This window comes from Podarcis muralis, chromosome 6 (genome assembly GCF_964188315.1).
Source record: "Podarcis muralis chromosome 6, rPodMur119.hap1.1, whole genome shotgun sequence".
NCBI lineage: Eukaryota > Metazoa > Chordata > Lepidosauria > Squamata > Lacertidae > Podarcis > Podarcis muralis.
Window position 1 is genome coordinate 21,665,407 of NC_135660.1, and position 23,292 is coordinate 21,688,698.

Consider the following 23,292-nt stretch of genomic DNA (forward strand, 5'->3'; position numbering starts at 1 on the left):
ATACAAACTTTGAATAAATCTTCTGAAGAAGAGAGAACGTCTCTAAGGCAATCAAAAATATCCTGACCACCCCCTCCCCCCCCCCGACCCCACTGCATTCCATACTTCAAATCAACGTATGTTAATAGTCACTGGTATCTTATGAGAGACACTGCCCTTTAAATCTGTCTTTAGCTAATGCTCTCGATGAATGAACATTTTCTTTCCTATCAAGCACTCTGTGTAATGTGGTTATCCCTACTGGGAAAGAAAAGTAATATGTATTGATTTTCAAAGTAATGAATCAGAAAGATACAGTCCTATTTTAATCCTAATAATGTAGGCTCTCCACCACTACCCTCCCTGCCCCCGCTCCACCACTCCAAATTAATGGATCCAAAGTAATTAAGCTAGGTGCATAAAATGCCTTTATTATGTCCAAGCAGAAATAGAAAGCAGTTCCTAGTATACAGCAGCTGAATTCATTTACACAGACCATTGCTTTGATTAAACACATTAAAAGAGGAAAAAGTATATTTGTTCTTTAGAACTCGGTGCCTTCTGTACACTCCGTTGCTAGGACTGTCCAATGAACAGTTCAAATGCAAAGGCCCTGCCTGATGGAGGGGAGGGAGGAGGAGGCTGTGATTCAGAAGCTTAAGCTTCACACAGGGTGCGACCTATATGTGCAAATGCACCTTTGCTGCTTTCTGTGGGACGGTACATGTTCCATGTTCTAACCCAGACTTCCCTGTAAGTTCATTGCAGCGGCCGGAGCAAATCTTTGGTATACAATGAAAACAGATCTGCTTGTGCCGCCGAAATGAGCTGAAGAAGTTGTGCCAGGCAGAGAAAGACAACCAGACCAGATGAATGGAGTTGAATACATGTGCATGTTACCCCTGCCCACCAGTTGAACTGGAAGATTTCTGGATATGGAACTTGGCTTTATGGCCATTTGCCTTTAGCAACAAGAGCAATTATCCATGAAAGCAGGTTTCACATCAGTTGCCCCAGATCCAGGCTATCGTATGCAAAAAAGATGAAATGCTTGTTCACCATTTTGGGGTAAGGATACTCATCTGGGGCCAGAGTTAGGCAATATGAAATTACTGCTGATAAGGTACAGCATCAAAAAGGAATCCATTGTTTAGCAGTGGGTATTTAGTATGCTTCTGGATCTGGGACTTGAGCTGCAATCCTATGGATTAGGCCCCACTGACTACACAGATTGCAGTTCGTGTCTGTCCTTTAGAGTGCAGGCTGTGGAAGTGAGATGTAGTAAACTAAAAGGATATTTGTACTTTCCATATAAATACAGTGTTCCCTGCTCAAAGGCCTTGGCACCTCCCCACCCCCAATTGTATGCACTTATATAATTTATTACAGAGGTGAGGAGCCACTCCAGATGTTGGACAGTGGCTCCATCTGCTGGCCATGCTGGCTGGGGTTGATGCAAGTCAGAGTCCAAGATCTGTAGGCTCTCAGGCTCCCCACCTGTGTTTTACAGTAGTGGATCTCAAAACCACTCTTGAGACTTCAATTAGACATGAAAAAGTGGACCTGTCCACAAACGTAATAAAACATCTCAGCTGAGAAGACCTCATTTCTGTTGGCCAAGCCCATTGAAGAAAAAGAAGAGTCCATGATAAGGTCTTTGCAGCCCACAAAATCAAAGTATTCATGGAAAGTAAGAGATGACAGGGTTGTAGCTGGGAGGGTGTGCTGTTCCTAAACGGTGCTTTCAAATGCAATGGTTTGGAGGATTTCTAGAATACACGTATCATATGATAGAGATATACAAATCAAGAGGCACAAAACAGCTGCATTTCATCACTGTGGGATCATTGCCAATTGAATACAACCATGCAAATGGGGCAGGATAGGAGTGGGAAGAAGGGAGAGGAGATCTCCTTATCTGTATTAATCATCTGCCCATCGAATGAGACAGATGGATGCCAACAACAACACCTACCCATCAAATGATTGCTTTCAAGAGCAGAATGGTGTGGGATCAGCCTTCTACCTGGCTGCGCTGCCTAGGGCAGATGGATCTTGTACTCCAAAACATTGGAGGGCAAGAGGTTGGGGAAAGCTGTTCTAGACTCTTTCTAGCTCTTTGATTGCTGATGCTTATGGGCTGATTTACACACAACACTCGCAATTTTCAGTAATGCCGACTTCTAGCTACACTGCAAAAGGAGCTTGCCCAAACCAGCCAGCTTCCATTTGCACTTGGCAAAGCTTGGATGTTTTTGGCATCCCACCACTGGTACTTAAAAAAAGATGCTCTTGTTGCATCAAGATGCTCTTGTCCATCACAGGCCATCCTGTGCCACTGGCATGTGCATGTTAAGTCCAGTGCTTGGCAATGCTTACCATTCAGCAGCACAAGATCACTGAAAACCACAGCTGCCATGTGCCAAAACAAGGATTGGGAACCAAAACCCACGATGTAATGATGATCCTAAATACAGTTTGGAAACGAAAGTGAGAAAAGGCAGAGGAGATTGGGCAAACATAACATTTCCTGGGATCCATTAAACTGTCATGAAGTGCTTACAAACCGCATCAGGCTTTTCGATGGAGGTACAAAAGGGGAAATGAAACCCTTTCCAGTACACCTTCAGAAAATTGTACAACTCTGCACATTTTGTACATTTATTATACATTATATTAGTTAAGTTTAAGTAATCAAAGTTGCAGTAACTACGTCTACAAGCTGCCAAAAGTAAAGCAGGTTCTAATAAAACAGCATTAAATGTATGGCATTTTTTATTTCCGTTTTTGCAGCAGCAAAATGATTATGTGAATTTTACTTGCCTAGCCTAGCCTCTTTCAGCCTGATCCTAAGCACGTTGACTCAGGTGGGGGGGGACCTCTGTTCTGATGGTGCAAACCTCTAGGGGGAACATGTGGCCCTCTCCAGATGTTTTTGGATTGGTGCTGTTTTCCAGCAACATCTGGCGAGCCGAAGGTAAACCACCTCTGCTTTAAGCAGGTGATAGAACTACAACCTTTACTCTTTTTATTTTTAAATGACGTAAAGCTAATGGCTACAATCCAGCTTAAGTTAAGCACTGTGAAGTCTCCCCACCCCCAAAATGGGGAGTGTAGAGTATATGCATTCAATCCTGTGCACTTTTCCTTGGAATTAAATCCCAGTGTGTTCAATAGGGTTTACATACTCCCTGGTAAGTGTGCACAGAAGTGTAGCCAATGGTTGCTTAGCTTTGGATGGATCGAGTCCATTCCCCACCCCACCAGTGAATCTGGAGCTACCATATACGACCTGCCTCTGAAATCCTAAAATAACTGGAAGGCAAAGATGCCATCCTCTGTAATTCTTTGATTTTCTGCCTTTAAATGGACAGCCCGTACTCCCCTAAACAAAGTCCAAACTAGGCTAGTACCCTAGAACTCAGATTCAGCATAAAAAAATGCAAATGGAAAAAAACACACCCAAACTTACTCATCTTCAAGATAGCTCGAAGAATTTTTATGCTTGAAATTGTCTGATATGCGTCTTTGACCTATACCTGTATCTGGCTTTTGTGTTCGTTGAAAAAATATATCTGTACATCCTTCTTCTAATTTCCAAGTAACTAAAGCTTAGAAGAAATCTTTTATTGTTTCTTTACAATGTGTATTTTCACTGCATAAATGGGAAGTGCCGAGAGGATAAGAAGGGTCAACAGGGACCGGGCACGACCCGGCAAGAAGTTGTGCACAAACTCTGCGGAAATGAATGCTAGCGCACAATGTCCTGCAGGATCTCCTTCGTTTCAACAGGGCTTGTGCTGGAAAATCTGTCTGGAGTAAAAAAGAAGAAGAAGCGAAAAAGCAAAGGCAATCTCAGCTGTAAAGAGAGATCGGCTGTGCTTTTGGATTCCGGCGCAGCACGCCGCCTTGGAGAATCTAGTAGACAACAGAGACTGCCGAATAATTCTAATCAGGATATTATTGACTTGGTACTGTACTAAGTACAGAGCGCTATTTTAGCCATGCAGTCCAGTTTAATCATGCAATGCATTAGGATCTGTAGTCCTTCTTGCTGTAAGGTTTGTTTCCCAAGATGTTATCGATCTCATTCACAATGTGGGACGTCATCTTCGGAAGAACCTGTAAGCATAAAAGCGGGCAGGATACGTTCAGGATCATTACGTGCTTTCAGTTCACAAATTAAAACAAAAATGACATTTTTCTCCAAAGGAATGCAGGTAAAGATGGGTTATGCGCTGTGTTCAGAATTTGCATACGTTTGAATAAATTTGCCTATTTTGATCATCCATTTGCTTCGGCTCATCACAAAGCAGGATTTTGTACTTGCCTGTATGGCACCAAGATTCTCTATTAGCTGCTCCGGATTGGAAGATCCTAAGAGGACAGAGCTCACACCCTCGTTACGTAGACACCAAGCTGGGAAGACAGAAAAGCCCATGGCTGTGTTAGGGCTGGTATCGGTTGATGCTGGTGAGCAACCTTAGTTCAGAGGCTTATCTCATGCAGTGGTTAAGACCTTATCATTCAGACATTTTTCCAGATAGGTTTTTTTTTTAACACTGCTGTGATAAGAAGAAAAAAAATTATGTGGCCTTTGGCTACAAACAAAACTTGCTTATGCACCATTTGCAATATCTATTGCAGGGACCTGTCAGGGACAGGCTAGACCATGGGTAGGCAAACTAAGGCCTGGGGGCCGTATGCAGCCCAAACGCCTTCTCAATCTGGCCTGCGGACGGTCTGGGAATCAGCGTGTTTTTACATGAGCAGAATGTGTCCTTTTATTTAAAATGCATCTCTGGGTTATTTGTGCGGCCTGCCTGGTGTTTTTACATGAGAAGAATGTGTTCTTTTATTTAAAATGCATCTCTGGGTTATTTGTGGGGCATAGGAATTTGTTCATTTCCCCCCCCCCCCCAATATAGTCTGGCCCTCCACAAGGTCTGAGGGACAGTGCTGAAAAAGTTTGCTGATCCCTGGGCTAGCCACTGAAGAGTGGTCACTGTGTACAGAGGAGAGGACATTGGGAGAATGGGGTGTTGCAGACTGACTTAGGTCAGTGACCTGGGGGAACCTGTAACAGCCAGGAGACGAGAGTCAGGGGCAGGAGAAGCTACAGGGTTGAATAATGAAGAACAGGGGCAGGAGGAGGAAGAGATAGATCAGGCTGCTGTAGAGTTGAAGGCTTCCACATCTTCTCCTGCCCACACCTCACCTGCTCTGCTGTCTTCCAGGATGAGAAGAGGATTGAAGAGGGAGGAGCAGAAGCAGGTTGCACGCTGAGGCAGTCTTCACCTGCTTGTGTGTAGCTCAGGTGGGGAAGATACATAACCCGAGGCCTCTCTGTTGCTGCAACAGCCTCAGCGAGTGCACGGCTAGGAGTAGCTGAGGGACCTACGACTGATAGACATGCCTTTTCCTAACTTGCAAGTGTACTTTTGTCAATACACTTAATTCTGCCCCTGGTACTGTGACAGGACACCTTTTCAGCTCAAGGGCCACATTCCCTCTCTAGGCAGCTTTTCCAAGGGCCACATGTCAGAGGTAGGTAGAGCCAGAAGCAAAAAGCAGGCAGAGCAGCAATATAAATGAAATTAGGAGCACACAGGTAATGGTGCTGAGGTGAACCGAAACCTATTCTGTGCAGCCACTTTGGGCTACTGGCTTCTGGGGAACGTTCATTGTCACCACGTACTGCCTTTGCTTTCTCCCCGGTTGCAGATGACGAGAAGCTTGTTCCTTTGCTGGTTGCAAAACTGCGAGGAGCACTTCACGGCTTACATTGTCTAGGCAGCAGCCAGAGAAATGGGATTGGGCTGCATTGCTTACCTGGTTTCCCAATGTGGAGGATGCTTCTGGTAACTGACAGAAAGAGATGGAGGTGATGGGCAGGTTGGTGCGGTGCAGGTGCTATGGCAGGAGCAGGGAATTAGCTTCACCTCTGTGTCCGCAGGTGGCGCTGTGGGTTAAACCACAGAGCCTAGGACTTGCCGATCAAAAGGTCGGCGGTTCAAATCCCCGCAACGGGGTGAGCTCCCGTTGCTCGGTCCCTGCTCCTGCCAACCTAGCAGTTCGAAAGCACGTCAAAGTGCAGGTAGATAAATAGGTACCGCTCCGGCGGGAAGGTAAACGGCATTTCCGTGCACTGCTCTGGTTCGCCAGAAGCGGCTTAGTCCTGCTGGCCACATGACCCGGAAGCTGTACGCCGGCTCCCTCAGCCAATAAAGCAAGATGAGCGCCGCAACCCCAGAGTTGGTCACGACTGGATCTAATGGTCAGGGGTCCCTTTACCTGTGTCCGCACCATGTCTGCCTCCCTAGTGTCTTGCCCCTCTCAGCTACCAGCAGTGACCTCAGCATTCGGAAGCCAGGTAACCAGCACTGCCCCATCTTGCTGGCTGCTACAGAATCTGGATTGTTTTGTTTTGTTTTAAACTTATTCCTGCACTGAATGTGTTAGATGATTTTTTTTTTGAAAAGTCATCTGCCAGGGCCAGAAGTGATATTTGAACTTCATCAGACCATTTATCTCCCACCCCGTCATCCCTGTGAAACATTTAAATCGTGTCTTTGCCAAGGCAAGAACGAGACAGCACAGTTAAACATGATTAATGGTCTCTCTCGAATTTCTGCGCTGTGTTAGCTCTATTTTCGCAGCCTGAGTCAATCAGGGCTACACAGCTGTTGGGAAGGAACTGTGCCGGGGGGGGGGGGGAGATTAAAAGGGAAAAAATCCAGTCCTGCTCATGATTATTTCATAGTAATCGCTAGCCCAACTTTGTTGTTGTCGTCCATAAAAACAGCTATTCTTCCCACCCCCAAAGATAATGCAGTCAGTACTGTAGCTGTATCCAGTATCCGGCAAGGTACTTGGATGACTTTGTAAATATTTGCATTCCATAACCAGGCTTGCTGTATTGTTGGGTAAAACAATAGACTTCCTGTCCTGGAAAAGACAGCATTTTTACTGCAGCAGCAGGCGGAAGGAAATTAGGGGATAAATCACAGGTCAGGGGTAGAGCATTTCTTTTCTGGCAGAAGATCCCTGGCTTGGTTCTTGGCATCTCCAATTAAGAGGGTCTCAGAGTCGGAGGATATATCTGCCTGAGACACCCAGGAGCTCTACTGCTAGAATGTAGCACTGGGCTACATAGAGAAATGTTCTGATTCAGTATAAGGCAGCATCATACATTCATTCCCCGCTAGGTCTCTGTGGGTCACCTGAAGATTTGGCTTGCATCCATGTTGGGAGGGACTTGCAAGTGGAAATCGGAGAGAAGTTAGTTTGATCCAGTTAACATTTTTAGGTAAACTTACCTAATTTGTGCTGCCCGAAACAAGGTGTGAACTAAAACAAAAGCAATCTTCAAATTTTGCAATTCTTTGAATTTTGCAATGCAGTTATCAAGTCAAGTAACACATACAAAAATGCATGTACTGGAGTAAAGTGTACATAAAAATGCACAAATCAGCGAAAAAAATGAATTATGTTGGGGGAAACGGCTTTGCAAAAAATGTGTGAATTTGGCAAAACTGCGTACAGATACATGCATATTAGATTGAATTCACTAAAATGGAGATGAAATTTCACAAGGACTTTTATTAGAATTGCTAACTGATGTGGAAGTGTGGAGAACTGATAAAATTTGGAAAGTGAGAGAAACAAAATTGACAGATTGGCTCATCCCTACTTGCAAGAGCAAAACCACAGGAGCTGAGAACACCCTTGCTGAGAATCAGTGAGGGACCAGGGGCCAGTGTGTGTCCCACTTCAGCCTGAAAAACCCAAGTCTAAATCAGTACATTATTTTGCCTCTGTCAGTCATGGCAACATCTTTTACAAATATGAGAACAACAGTTATCCCCTGCCAGAAGCTGTTATTTAATCAGATTCTGCTTTGTGGGAATTATCTCAGTTACAAGGGGATTTATCTTTATTGCCCTAACTGTGAACTGTCCTAGTGTTTTGAAAGGACTTCCTTCTAAATCAGGGATAGTTGATGTGGACCTTCAACTCCCATCAGCCCCAGCCAACATAGCCAGTGGTCAGTGACGATGGGAACAGTTGTCCAACTACATCTGGAAGACCCCCATAGCTTTTCCTCTTCACTGGCAAGTCTTTTAGCCTCTTTCCCAAAGGGATGCTGCATCTGTTTCTTAGGATTTCATGGTACACTCAATTTGTTTTAATCAGGGTTGCAATTAATTAATGTTTAATTTGTTAATGATTGTTTGATTAAACCCTTTTAATCAGCCAAATAGTGTCCCTAATTTAATCAGCCAGCAGGTTTTTCTTTTTAAAAAAAATATTTTTAAGGCAAGTACTATCTTAAAAGAGCGTTCCCCTTTTCTTTCACATAGTAGGGACCTTCTAAGATTATGCTTGCTATGACAATGTGGTGCACATTATCTAGAAACACGTACGGTTTTTACCCCTTAAGTAAATATATGCAAATATAATCAATAACCATAAACCAGCTGAAACTCATAGGAGAAGGGGCATGGTTCAGTGGTAGAGCAAAAGGTCTTAGGCTCATTCCTAGGCATGCATCTCTAAGTAGGGCTGGGAGAGAACTCTGTCTGAAATGCTAGAGAACAACAACAACAATAACCATTTATTATTTATACCCTGCCCATCTGGCTGGGTTTCCCCAGCCACTTTGGGTCAATACTGACCTCAATGGTCCAAAGAACTCTGTACAGTCATACCTTGGTTATTGAATGCCTTGGTACTCATATGTTTCGGCTCCCGAATGATCAAAACTCAAAAGTGAGTGTTCCAGTTTCCGAACATTTTTTGGAAGCTGAATGGACTTCCAGAACACATTTGAAAACCAAGGTACGACTGTATATGATAGCTTCCTATGAACCTTAATTGATCATAAGAAGCTTGATTAAGTTGGGTGTTGTTTCTTTATGCCACCCTCAGTTTTGGAAAAGCAGTATAGAAATGATTTAGATAAATGCATAAATAAAATTAGCTATTGAAGACCACTGCAACCAACTCTCAAAAAAGGCACTGGATAAGTACCTCCTTTGCACCGCAAGTAGCTCACAGTGCCAGCCCAACTGAACATCACTAATGATATAGGTTTCTTTGGGGGGGGGGTGTATTTGTCTATGTATTCTTGACATAATAATAGTCCATTAAAGGTAAAGGTAAAGGGACCCCTGACCATTAGGTCCAGTTGCGGACGACTCTGGGGTTGCGGCGCTCATCTCGCTTTATTGGCCGAGGGAGCCCGCATACAGCTTCTGGGTCATGTGGTCAGCATGACTAATCCACTTCTGGTGAACCAGAGCAGCGCACGGAAACGCCATCTACCTTCCCGCCGGAGCGGTACCTATTTATCTACTTGCGCTTTGACGTGCTTTCATTAGTGGTGGATTATGGGGCTTCTCCACCCCACCCTCCAACATTTGTGGTATGAGAAGTTACAGGATTTCAGCAGAAAGTTACACGATATGCACTGATTGGAAGTGAAGCAGTGTGACTACCCCAAAACCCGAGCAGGCACAAACAGTATTGAATGCGGAGTTGTGTCTGACTTCACTGATAGCATCATGAACACGAATAGTCATGAATACACAATGCAAAAGACATTTGGAAGTGCCCAGAGGGGGACTCCCAGAATCACCCACCAACAGCCAGCTGAGGTAGGGTGCATCCGAGGCGTTCAGCAATGGGGAAGAGATCTTTCAGCTTCGACTGCTGTTTTCTCCCCTCCTCGCTCACAATCTTCTCCTTTAGCCACTGATAGCACTGGGGAAACAGAAGACAACAAGATGTTAAAAGGAAGACAAACCTTAGAACCCTGCAGTTTAAATCATGCACTGCCCTGTTAGAGCTGCTCTCTATGTCACAACTGCCAAGGGTGCTGGCAACTCACGGTGTAAGCTGAGGCCATGGAGTAGCATTTCCCCATCAGCAACGGCAGGGTGCAATGTGCAACATGCAATAGCTTGAGCACATGCAGTGAACACTAAACACAGCAGAGAGATGGGAAACTGGGCTGCAGCTGCCTCTGGTATGACATACTGTATTGGCCAACTCAAGGAGCAGTACTTGGGCAGTACTTGTTTTCCAATGTTTTAGTGCTCTCTGGGTGAAAGAAGGAGAGTTTGGATTTGATATCCCGCTTTATCACTACCCAAAGGAGTCTCAAAGCGGCTAATATTCTTCTTTCCCTTCCTCCCCCACAACAAACACTCTGTGAGGTGAGTGGGGCTGAGAGACTTCAGAGAAGTGTGACTGGCCCAAGGTCACCCAGCAGCTGCATGTGGAGGAGTGGGGAATTGAACCCAGTTCCCCAGATTACGAGTCTACCGCTCTTAACCACTACACCACACTGGCTCTATGAGGAGCTTATTGAGTTTATGAATGCTACGCTCTGGAGAGAAACCGGGGAGAAATGAGCTCCTGGCTCTCACTCGCAGAGCCAGCAAGCAAACAAACACTCAGTTATCCTTTGGCCGCAAATCTTTAGCGCTGGACAAATCCATTTTCCTTAAACACGTGGCGCTTTGATGATTTCTTTCAAACATACCACAATGATTTCAGTGTGCTGCCATCCTTCAAAATGTCAAACAAGGTTGCTGTGAGGGGCATGGGGGTGGGTGGGTTGGCAACAGTGACAGTATGTCACAGATAACAGGCTATACTAAACAGGCTGCAACAGCAGCCAGTCAATGTGTCTGGGCAATTCATGTCAATATGTCCTTGTTAAGTTTCCTTTAAAAAGGCTTAGAAGCAATTCTGGATACAATTTGTGGCTGACATGCCAGCTTGATTTAATCAATAACGCCAGGAGTGAAAACACTGATCTAAGTGTTTCAGAGCAGACTAAAGGCTGTGGAGGGACATCTGTTGGTCTTCAGTATATATATCAAGGCTGGGAAACCTTTTTCAGCCTGAGAGATGCATTCCTTCCCTTGTGGGCTACCATTAGGGGCCATGGGCAAATGGTGGATGGTGTCAGAGGCAAAAATGTGTAGCAGAACACAGCTGGCCAACCGTTCAATTGCATCCCAATGTGGTGCAAAGATGCACAGCCATGGAAAAGTTTAAACTGTCTCTAGGTCTCCTCCACCTCCACCTCTTGCGTAGTGAAAGCCTATCATGTATTCTTATCTAGCCCCACACCACGAATCTTAATAATCAGGGAAGCAAGAAGAGATAACATGGAAATATGTACAGTATGTAACAGGCAACTTGGATGTTCTCCCAAGAATACTTAATGAAATCAGAATCTCCATCCAGTTTATGAATAAAATCAAAATGGTAGCAATGGGATAGGCTTGTATCTAATGCTAGTCATACTGGGCGTAGACCTCAGCAACAATGTTCTCATTAATGCTGAAATCTTGATTGTCAAGGGAATTATTATTGTTGTTGCTATTTATTAAATTTGTATACCGCCCTTTACTTGTAGATCTCAGGGGAAATTCTTGCCATCATTCAAACATGTGCACCTTCACACTTTTCACCTACAATCCTGAGCTCAGAAAAGACATTTCTCTAGAGCACGGGGGAAAATACGTCGTGATCGTATAAGTGGTTAGCATGGGGAAAATACCTTCAAAGAAGCCCTTGAGCTTTCGGGAATTCCATTGGCGTATTTCCCTGAGACAATCCCACAGGCGAGAGGGGACCACGTCATTGCTCCAACTCCTGCAGAACAACCAATCAGACAAGAGATAACACTGAGATACAGTAGTACCCCGGGTTACATACACTTCAGGTTACAGACGCTTCAGGTTACAGACTGCGCTAACCCAGAAATAGTACCTCGGGTTAAAAACTTTGCTTCAGGATGAGAACAGAAATCGTGCTCTGGCAGCGTGGCAGCAGGCCCCATTAGCTAAAGTGGTGCTTCAGGTTAAGAACAGTTTCAGGTTAAGAACAGACCTCCGGAAGGAATGAAGTACTTAACCCGAGGTACCGCTGTAATGTTAACAAGATCCTATAGACACCTCTCTCTCTCTCTCTCTCTCTCTCTCTCTCTCTCTCTCTCTCTCTCTCACACACACACACACACACACACACACACACAAAACATGTGTGTTATGGATTACATAAGCAAATAAAAGCAAATATATACCACAAACGACCAAAGTACCTTTGCTATGAGGAAAAACTACATCATTTGGCCTTTACAGTTTAGAAAAACAGAAGGCTGAGCTTCCAGGGGCTGGAGGGCCGGAGGCGACATGATAGAGTTTTATAAAATTACAGATGGTGTGGAGAAAGAGAGATGTTTTCCTCCCTCCTTCATAATAATAGAAATTGGGAGCATTCAATGGAACCATTGCTTAGTGGGCAGAACCACAGCAGATTCCTGACAGTGGGACCAGTGCTGCTTTACTGGGAGAGGGAGGGAGAGGGATGAAGGCTGTCTCTTGTGCGGATTCCCCAGCAAAGCTGATTCAGTATTCCCACAGCAGCCTCTGCACGGCTTCTACCGCTTGGCAAGCGACAGCGACTCCATCGCTGGGCAAGCTGCCCCCGAGTGAAACTGATTGGCAGGAGGTTCAGGAGAGGCAGAAACAAGCAATTCTTCCCGCAAAGCATAATTAAAACATGAAATTCATCGGCACGGGACATTGCGATGGATGCAAACTCAGACGGCTTTCGGAGGGGAAGAAGGCAAATTTGTGGAGGAGGGTGGGTCTGCTGGCGGCTGTCAGTCATGAAGACTGAATCATGAAGATTGAATGATTCACTGCCTCTCTTGAAAGGCAGTGAATATTAGTTGCTGGGAAGCAACAAGGGGAGAGAACATTTTGTCTGTGTGTGTGATTTAAACAATTTCTATATTGCTGGACTTGTGAGTGGTGTACAAGAAATACAATACAGAAAAGGGAAACATCATTTTAAACTATAAAATCAGACTCCAAGTTAAAATGCCTGCTGGAATAATAATTAAAAAGTCTTCAGTAGGAGCTAGAAGCTGCACAGGAGGTGGTGGGAGTTGCTGTCTGACCTCAGCTGGAAGATTGTTCCATAAAATTGGACCCACAACAATAAATGCATGGCTTCTGGAGCATCTGAGATGCACATCTGAGCCATGGGGGACTGCTAACACTGAAGACTTCAATAACTGGGCAGGGATATTAGGGATTGGTTGGTCCTTGAGGTCAGTGGCGTAGCATGGGTTGTCAGCACCCGGGGCAAGGCAAGTAATTTGCGCCCCCTAACCTGTGGATTTGCGCCCCCTAACCCATGGATTTGCCCTAACCCCAGATGTTGCGCCCGGTGCGGCCGGCCCCCCCTGCACCCCCCACGCTACGCCACTGCTTGAGGTACCCTGGGCCCAAGTTATTAAGGGCCTTGTAAATTAATACCAGAGCCTATTGCCCTCATGCTCTGCCCATGAGTTTCCTAGATACAGCTCATTGGCACTGGCATAGTGGAGGGGGAATGTGGGAGAGTGCATCTCCAGGACCTTTTTCCAGAGTGGCAGCCATGTTTCCAAAAATGCATAGATTAGAGTAAAGTGTGCTATTAATGACGAATACATTTGCAGGGGTAAAGGCACACAAAAATGCATTATTTCAGGAAAAATCGCTTGCGAAAAAGTGCACATGAGTCAAAACTGCACTAAAATGCTGAAGAATGTTTATGAGGATTTTAAAAAAGAATAGCAAATTGCTGCAGACTGAATTTAATAGTAATAATAGTAATAGTAATAATAATACATTTTATTTATACCCCTGCCCTCCCTGGCCAGAGCCAGGCTCAGGGCGGCTAACACCAATAAAATCACAGTAAAAACATGATAGGGGGGGGGGGGGACCACAATTTGAAATACAGGTTAAAATGAAATTTAAAATGCAGCCTCATTTTAAAAGTAGCTGATAGATCAGGACCATAAGGGGAGGGCAACATAAGGGTCAGACTGAGTCCAAACCAAAGGCCAGGCAGAACAGCTCTGTCTTGCAGGCCCCTAGTCTCTTGTGACAGAGTGTTCCACCAAGTCGGGGCCAGTACTGAAAAGGCCCTGTCCCTAGTTGAGACTAATCTAACCACCTTGCAACCTGGGACCGCCAAACTTGTCATTTGTGGACCTTAAGGTCCTCCGCGGGGCATACCAGGAGAGGTGGTCCCGTAGGTACGTGGGTCCTAGGCCACTGGACAAATGAGAAACTTGTAGACTAGAAACTGGTAGATGACTTTCATCAGTGGTGACACAGTTGAATCACAGAATTGTAGAGTTGGAAGGGACAACGAGGGCCATCTAGTCTAACCCCCTGCAATGCAGGGATCATTGCCCAATATGGGGCTTGAACCCACAACCCTGAGATTAAGAGTCTCATGCTCTACCTATTGAGCTATTCCAGCTCATGACAGTGAAGCAGTGATCACACACGTGCCATACCTGGGTCTGAAGGAGCAGGAGAGATGTCTAGGGTAGTACTCTGTGTAATCCTCTGTACTGAACCACAGAACTGTAAGAGTTAGAAGGGACTCCAGGGTTCATCTAGTCCAACCCCAAGCAATGCCGGATTCCTGCCCACTGATGTTCCTGCGTGGGCTCGAACCACCAACCTTCTGGTTAATAGCCAGATGCTTTGACCCATTGTGTCACTGTGGGGCTCCCCATGTTTACTTGGATGTGGGTGGCGCGGTGGTCTAAACCATGGGTAGGCAAACTAAGGCCCAGGGCCCGGATCCGGCCCAATCGCCTTCTAAATCCGGCCCGCAGACGGTCTGGGAATCAGCTTGTTTTTACATGAGTAGAATGTGTCCTTTTATTTAAAATGCATCTCTGGGTGATTTGTGGGGCCTGCCTGGTGTTTTTACATGAGTAGAATGTGTGCTTTTATTTAAAATGCCCCCTGCTGAAAAAGTTTGCTGATCCCTGGTCTAAACCACTTAGCATCTTGGACTTGCTGATCAGAAGGTTGGCAGTTCGAGTCCACATGACAGGGTGAGCTCCCGCTCCTCTGTCCCAGCTTATGCCAACCTAGCAGTTCGAAAGCACACCAATGCAAGTAGATAAATAGGTACCACTGCAGCAGGAAGGTAAACAGCATTTCCGTGCACTCTGGCTTCCATCGTGGTGTTCCATTGCACCAGAAGCGGTTTAGTCATGCTGGCCACATGACCCGGAAAGCTGTCTGTGGGCAAATGTCGGCTCCCTCGGCCTGAAAGTGAGATGAGCGCCACAACCCCATAGTCACCTTTGACCAGACTTAACCGTCCAGGGGTCCTTTATCTTTTCACCCACTTGGAAGTAAACTCTACTATTTTCAAAGAGGCTTTCTCCCTAGTAACTAGAACATTGTAGTTAAGCATTCTGCTTCTTTAGCCTGACACTATGGACCTGCTATATAGGGTTCTGATGACACTGTATTTATTATAATAATAAATTACAGAGGAAAGCCATCGAAGAAGCCTGGCAGACATGCTGTCACTTACCTCTTCGCACAGGGATAATTGCTGCTGGCAAGAGACTAATTGCACCTCTGATAATTATTGAACAGCAGGGGCTATGAAATATTTTCCGAGCAGACACCTTTTGCATAGAAATGATTCGTTCCTCATTCCCTCGCGAATATTAACAATACAGGCTTTCTGACATTACCTATCTTGTGATACAGTTCCGGCAACTGAACCTCTACTTTCTCTCTTTGGAAAAGGTGGTATTCTGCTTGTTCGCACACAGGTGGAATCATATTAAACTGCCTCGCTACAGAATAGGCTTCCTGTGGAGAGTCAGCAAAAAAAGAATAGCACATTAGCGGAGAGTTCTCCTGGGAGAAATGACGGAGCATTAATCAAATCAACTCTTTCCAAGGCAGTACACAATACAGATGTTTTATTAGGGGTGCAATGTTTAATACATTTGAACAAATTGATTAAAAGAACATCGGATTAACTGGAAGCCCTTAAAAAACACACACAACTACAGTCATACCTTGGTTCTTGAATGCCTTGCCAATCAAATGTTTTGGCTCCTGAATGCCGCAAACTCGGAAGTGAGGTTTGAGAATGATTTTTGTAAGGTGAATATCCAACACGGCTTACACGGCTTCTGATTGAGTGCAGGAAGCACCTGCAGCCAATCGGAAGCTGCGCCTTGGTTTTCAAACGTTTTTGGACGTCAAACGGATTTCCGGACCGGATTCCATTCGAGAACCAAGGTACGACTGTGCAAATGACAGGGAACATCTTCTGTCCTGCTTGCGACAAGGCATCACTTAAAAGCACCTGCCTGTACCACAAACATATGCAGCCTGCTTTTCTTCTCCTGAATTATTTTTCTTATATGCATGTCTATGTGGATTTCATCAATTCTTTCGAGATTCCTATCCACCCCCCACCCCACCAATGATCACACTACCTACCACAGCGAAAGGGGTGTGGTCTGTCGAATTTTGGATTGCTTCCAAGTAGGTGGCTCCTAGAGCTGCTGCTACCGCAACTTACTCTGATTAATTAATTAATTAATATACTGCTTAGTGTCAGAATAGACTTCTAAGTGGTTTAGAAAACAGAGGAACCAGGAACACAAACACTGCTAATGAATGCTTTCCCGCTGTAAGCTGGTTTTCAGATTGCCTTTTGTACTGTTAGGGGCATTGCACTTTTACTGTGTGCCCATGCTGGTATGTTCCCTGAGTCCCTGTAAATAACTAAATTATTATTAATAATAATAATAATAATGATGATGATGATGATGATGATGATGATGTCCCATTGAGCACAGCTGCTTAGGGTGGGAACGGCTAATTTCCAATTTACTTGGGCAGTCTTCTGTCTTTCTGTCTGTCTGTCTGTCTAAAGTGATGCTTAAAAATAATAACCAAATATTGAATTAGTGCTAAGTGCTTATGCATTCATGTCCTTATTGATTCAAGCTCGATGGCCCATTGCTGAACACAAAACATTTTTTTAAAAAAAATAATTATTAAAGATTTTCTTGTTTTACAGAAGTAAGTGTAATGTCTCTCATATTTTTTCCATGTAACATTTTTACAAATCCGTTTCATTTGTTGAGACATTGGAGGGGGGGGAAGGGGGTGGAGGGAGGGAAGATGGGTGGGGTTGGGTGGCGATGTTTCTGTTATGCTTAATGTATGTAGGGTTTGGTGTCAGCGCTGTTTGTTTTCTTCACTTGTGTTCCTTTGGTGGTGAGAGAGGTTGGGGTTGGCCTAGGGTGTGGTTGTTTGTTTGTGATTGGCTATGGTGATCTTCGTTTTCGTGTGTGAGTGGGGTGGGTGGCTGTTTCGGATCAGGTTAGCCATATTGATTTGTATGCTGTTGGTGGATTATTGTCATTGTCTTGTTGGGCTACCTCCTCCCACAAAGTTTTTAATATTTGGACTGGAAGTGCAGATTGGAAGCCCTTATCTAGAGAAAAATGCACTAAAATGACAGCGAGTAGGAAGGCAGTGGGGAGTCAATTTGTTTTTAAAAAATCATTTTAAAATGTGTAATGGAGCTATTGCTGAACTTTAAAAAAGTACGGTATATAGATGGACCCGTGCTTAAGAGACTTTAGCATAAATAAAACTTAAGTGATAACAGGAGTGAAAAAGCAATAGCAAAGGTGTGCTGAGCAGGCAGTTGGTTTTGGCAATAGGGTTACTGTCTTAATATTTAACTGCACACATCAAAACTCCAACCTTTTAAATAATAATAATAATAATAATAATAATAATAATAATAATAGTAATAATATGGAAGAGAAGTGCTATGGGAGTCTCTACCAGCTATGTTCTTCTCTTCTTCTAAAAAAAGCTAGACTTTTTGGAGCCTGGGAAAAGACTGAAGAATCGGAAGAAAAATACAGGAAGGCAATGATTGGACGATGGCACTGTGTGGATGCCCCGTAAAAAACGAGGGAACAGACCATGGCAATTCCACAAATCACACCTGGCGCTGTTTCAATGCTTGCAGCTCTAATAACGCTGGATCCTCTCGCAAAGCTACCTTACCATTATTTCCATGGCACTCCATCGGGAAGTTCCCCAGTACATGGCCATGCCTTGGTTTATCACATGAGTCATCGCCCGGACAATTTCTAAATTGGAAAGAGAGAGAGAGAACAGAAACATATCATATGCAATTGCAAGCAAGGTGGTTAGCAGAAATATGCATTTGGGACCAAGGGTGTGTGTGAGAGAGAGATGCAACGAGGTCGTACACTTAGCAATCCTCCCTAAAAAGAAAGTTGGCATTTTCTTATTTCTCTTCCCATATGTCGGCCTGCAACTTATGCTAACAAAGGTTGGAGTCCAGCTTTCAATTATGCATTTATAAGTTTGCCTCTTTTATGTGTTGTGCATCAAAAGTAACCGTGGAAGAAAAGGCTCCCCCCTTTACGTATTCAGGTGGTATGAATGTTCTTCATGCGCATTTAACTTGTGTGCATTCAGCTTTATGAGCATGGCAAAATAATATTTTTAAAAATATTAAAAGAGGTGGGGTTCCGGGAATAATGACCGTGGCAAACCCTTCCACCACTGAGCCCACTGGGTTTTGACTATACAGTCATACCGCATGTTACGTTTGCTTCATGATACGTTTTTTCAAGTTGCATCCTGCGGCGACCCAGAAGTACCGGAAAGGGTTACTTCCAGGTTTCGCTGCTCGCGCATGCACAGAAGCGCTAAATCATGCTTTGCACAAGCGCCAAATTGTGCCGCACACCTGCGCAGATATGGCGCTTCAGGTTGCGGGATTTTCATGTTGCGAACGGGCCTCCAGAACGGATCCCGTTCGCAACCAGAGGTACTACTGTACATGATTTTGACTTTAGGTATGATCCCCAGAACATATCCCTCACAGAATTTGCAGACTTACTATGAGAATATGCAACCATATACATGTCTGACCACCTGCATGTTGTTGAGGCAACTAGAGTCAAAATAAGGATAGGGAAAGGATAGTGAAACAGCTTTGGTGGATCTCAGTGTGTGTATGCCAACCTAGGTGTTGAGCCTATTTGCTGCTGCCTCCATCACCCGATGCTCTCTGGCTGGTCATCTGGGTATCTTGGACTTTGGCCCCCTAGCTGTACCATCTTCATGATGAAATATTCACATATCCCTATGGCATGCCATAGGGCTATCCCTATGATAGCCCTATGGCATGGTCACGATAAATAAACTCACTGCAATCCACCAGGTTGTGGGTTAATATCTAGTAGATTCAGTCAGGACACCTTGCAAATGTCTAAGAATCATCTGTCTCCAGATGTTCTGGTGTCTACACTGTCTCTGGATTGTGGAAACTGAGATGCTGATGGGCAACTTTGAGCCCCACATCACATCTCCAAGGCTGATCGCAGACGCAAAATATTATCCTCGCTTTCACACAGACAAACCATGGGAAATCATTACCAGGAATATGGAAGGTTGCCAAAGGCTATTATTACAAATTGTATTTGTTGTTATTTTGTGAGAGGCTAGTGTAATTTATGTACAACTGAGGAGAATCAACACATGATTTTGTGAGTTTCCTACTAAGCAAAAAAAAACAAAACAAAAACACACACACACCTGTCCACAAAGAGAAAAGTTTAAAACTTAAACAACACAAGAGGGCAGCATTGTAGAAAGAGATATATGGGAATACTAAGGTTTTTTGGGTTCTTTTTGCTTTTAAACTTCATTGAATTAATTTCTCAAGTGGAAATCAGCTTATTGATCCAAGGGCAAGATGCGCAAGGCTTGCACAGTTGTGCTTTTGTACAAATCCGTGTATTTGGGCCCAGGGCATGGTCTAAAGCGGCAACCTTGCTAAAGCTAAGCAAGATAAGTGCCTAGATTAGAAGCCACCCAGACTGCATCCCCATGCATGTCACCCAAGCAGAACATGTGGATAGGCTTGTCCTCAATGAATCCATCTAATATTCTTTAAAAGCCACCCACCCAACTTGGTGGCCATCACTGCCCCCTGAGGGAGCAAGTTCTATCATTTAACGATGTGCTACATGAAGAATGACTTCCTTTTTATAAAAAGGAAGCCTACAATGGAAACATAAATAAATTTCAGTGGGTCGATTCCTACAGCCATTTTGGGATGATGGCTGTTCCGCTGATGAGGAAATTGGTGCACTCACAAAGACTCTGACATGGCTTGTGCCTGTGCAGGATGCTGCGAGGTGTGAAAAGATGAATTCATCCTCTCTTTGCATTTTCTGTGTGTAGCTGCAAACCGAGCAACAGGAACACTAGGAGTGGTGTGTCAAAAACTGATCTAGACTTCATCCAGCACATAGCACCACTAAGGGAACAACTGCCTCACCCTGTCTGGCAGGACTAGAATTCAGAAAAGACCAAACTTTCATCCATAGTCACCATGAATTAAGGTAGTGAGGACAACTGAACCATCCACCAGGCCTCTACACACTTCTCCTCCTCCAGCTTGCACTGTAGATCTTGCACTGAGCTAGGAGTTAGGCTTGTTGTTGTTTAGTCGTTTAGTCATGTCCGACTCTTCGTGACCCCATGGACCAGAGTACATCAGGCACTCCTGTCTTCCTCCCGCAGTTTGGTCAAACTCATGCTGGAACACTATCCAACCATCTTGTCCTCTGTCGTCCCCTTCTCCTTGTGCCCTCCATCTTTCCCAACATCAGGGTCTTTTCCAGGGAGTCTTCTCTTCTCATGAGGTGGCCAAAGTATTGGAGCCTCAGCTTCAAGATCTGTCCTTCCAGTGAGCACTCAGGGCTGATTTCCTTCAGAATGGATAGCTTTGATCTTCTTGCAGTCCATGGGACTCTCAAGAGTCTCCTCCAGCACCATAATTCAAAAGCACCAATTCTTTGGCGATCAGCCTCCTTTATGGTCCAGCTCTCACTTCCATACATCACTACCGGGAGTTAGGCTAGATGACTGCTAAGGTCAGCTCTATAATTCTTTGAGGCCATTGTCTCCTTCTCCCTTAGGGCTGGTCATGTTTGGTTGTGGCTCTCCGTGGTTTCCAGCAGACCTCTCTCCAATGAGCTGCTGCCTAGTCCTTTTTACTGGAGATGCCGGAGATCAAACATGGATGCAAATCACAAGCTCCAACATTGTGTGACAGTTTGAAAACAACCACATTATTTTGTCTTCTAGCCTGCGACACATACATGGGATTAATAAAGTGCTGCTGCTGCTGCTGCCCTTCCCACAGCCCAGTATATATTCCCTCTGAGCTTTCTGAAACCACTACAAGATCAGAAAAGCCAAGCCAACTAGTGACCAGAAAACAGTATACGTGTTTTTTCTTTAATGAAATGTGTAAACTGTGCCAGTTTCTATGGGCCTCGCTTAGTCATCCATCTATTGAGTTGACAGCGCAGGGGATGATTACATTAGAACTTCTTAACGCCTCCAGGAATTTTTCACTGTAGAGTTTATTATCTCCCATGCCCCAGCCATTTATTTTTATTCAAGGCATTGTTGCTTTTTGGAAGTTAACTCTTTTATATCTTGCTGCACAATCTTTTGCTTGAATGAGGAAAACCGTATCAATCAACACAGAGTTGCCAACCTTTGGTCTTAGGGGAGGGAAACTACAACTAATCCAGAATGCGGCAGCTAGACTGGTGACTGGGAACGGCAGCCGAGACCACATAACACCGGTCTTGAAAGACCTACACTGGCTCCCAGTACGTTTCCGAGCACAATTCAAAGTGTTGGTGCTGACCTTTAAAGCCCTAAACGGCCTTGGCCCAGTATAGCTGAAGGAGCATCTCCACCCCCATCATTCTGCCCGTACACTGAGGTCCAGTGCCGAGGGCCTTCTGGTGGTTCCCTCATTGTGAGAAGCAAAGCTACAGGGAACCAGGCAGAGGGCCTTCTCAGTAGTGGCGCCCTCCCTGTGGAATGCCCTCCCACCAGATGTCAAAGAGAACAACAACTACCAGACTTTTAGAAGACATCTGAAGGCAGCCCTGTTCAGGGAAGTTTCTAATGTTTAATAGACTATTGTATTTTAATATTCTGTTGGAAGCCGCCCAGAGTGGCTGGGGAAACCCAGCCAGCTGGGCGGGGTATAAATAATAAATTATTATTATTATTATTATTATTATTATTATTATTATTATAGCTGAACATACTCTCTTTGAGAGTTACTTTCCTGACCTTCAAAGAGTAACAGGGCCCACCAGTCATGGATCTCCCCACATTGCATCTCATAGGTACCTCCAACGTTGCAAGATAAAGCCATCATAATATGAACCCATTTCACAGTAATCAGGCAGCAAAGGTGTGAAACAGTATGAACTAGGTAGGTCTTCTTTCATAGAACCAAAGAATTGTGGATTTGGAAAGGGTTCAAAGAGTCTGCTAGATGGCGACGCAACCTCTGTTGAAAAACCTTCAATGAAGGAGAGTCCACGATGTTCTTTTATCATCCTCAGTCCTCTTCATGCTCAGAAATTCTGAGAGGAAGGCCCTAACTTTCAAACCAGGGACTGCAATTGTTATGGGTACTACAAAATTCCCATTCCGCAGAAGAAAAATGGGCAATGCTCAGAACCACCCCTGCAACCCCTCCCCCAACCCAGGCAAAACACCTACAGTCAAACGAAATAACACATATACAACAGAAGCAGGAAATACTCAAATACTGTAGACAACACATCACAACCTCCATATCGTTGAGCCTTTCATTCAGCTGGACAAACCATTGGAACCTGCAGTTTCTAGTCTCTCGCCATTGCTATCCTATCTCGCTTCAGATCAATGCTGTTGATTTTTTAAGAACAAATCATAATAGTAAATGCAGCTTCCAGTAGCCAAAGGTGTTGCTGTACTTGGGCACTGTGGCTTGTTGGGATGAAATATCGCACTCAGTCTTAATTGCAAAGCATCCGTTTAGAAAAACAAAACACATAACAAGCCAAAAGATGGCTTCATCCCTCAGGGCCAGAACATCAGAACTCATGTGTGTGTGTCTGTGTGTGCGCGCGCACACACACGCACACACAAACGAGCAGTTCAGAGTGACATAGAGTGCACCGTTGCCATGGAAACTCCACACATGGTAGGGATGCCAACAAATTACCTCTGCCTTCCCCATTAGCAAGATCCTATGCACATTTATTTGGAACTAATTCCTACGGACTACATTGGAAGTTACACCAATGGATATAGGATTTCAACCTTATTCTCTACACTTCTGATACAGGAAGAAAGCAATGCCTCTGATTACTGCGTGTCCAGAAAGGAGTAACGAGAAAGATATTCACAAAAGAGGAGGATGGAAACAGAGTATTTTGAAATGTTCAGAGTTCCTGCCCCCCTCAGTATTGTTGCATATCCCTCTAATCTCTGAGCAGTGCAAGATTCCAGGGGTCCCAGGTGCTTCCCC

The 23,292-nt window shown here is 44.6% G+C and overlaps 1 protein-coding gene across 1 annotated transcript in view; it reads right to left on the reverse strand.

The window, feature by feature from the left end:
• Positions 1 to 389: 389 nt before the first annotated feature.
• Positions 390 to 23,292, reverse strand: part of KCNAB1 (potassium voltage-gated channel subfamily A regulatory beta subunit 1) — a 168,415-nt gene continuing 145,512 nt past the window's right edge. Inside the window, exons 9-14 of the mRNA XM_028731361.2 lie at positions 17,925 to 18,010; positions 15,569 to 15,689; positions 11,558 to 11,652; positions 9,624 to 9,744; positions 4,310 to 4,398; positions 390 to 4,101 (exon numbers count right to left, since the gene is read on the reverse strand). Of these exons, the coding sequence (XP_028587194.2) occupies positions 4,012 to 4,101; positions 4,310 to 4,398; positions 9,624 to 9,744; positions 11,558 to 11,652; positions 15,569 to 15,689; positions 17,925 to 18,010 (602 nt within the window). The 3' untranslated portion in view covers positions 390 to 4,011. The remainder of the gene's footprint in view (positions 4,102 to 4,309; positions 4,399 to 9,623; positions 9,745 to 11,557; positions 11,653 to 15,568; positions 15,690 to 17,924; positions 18,011 to 23,292) is intronic.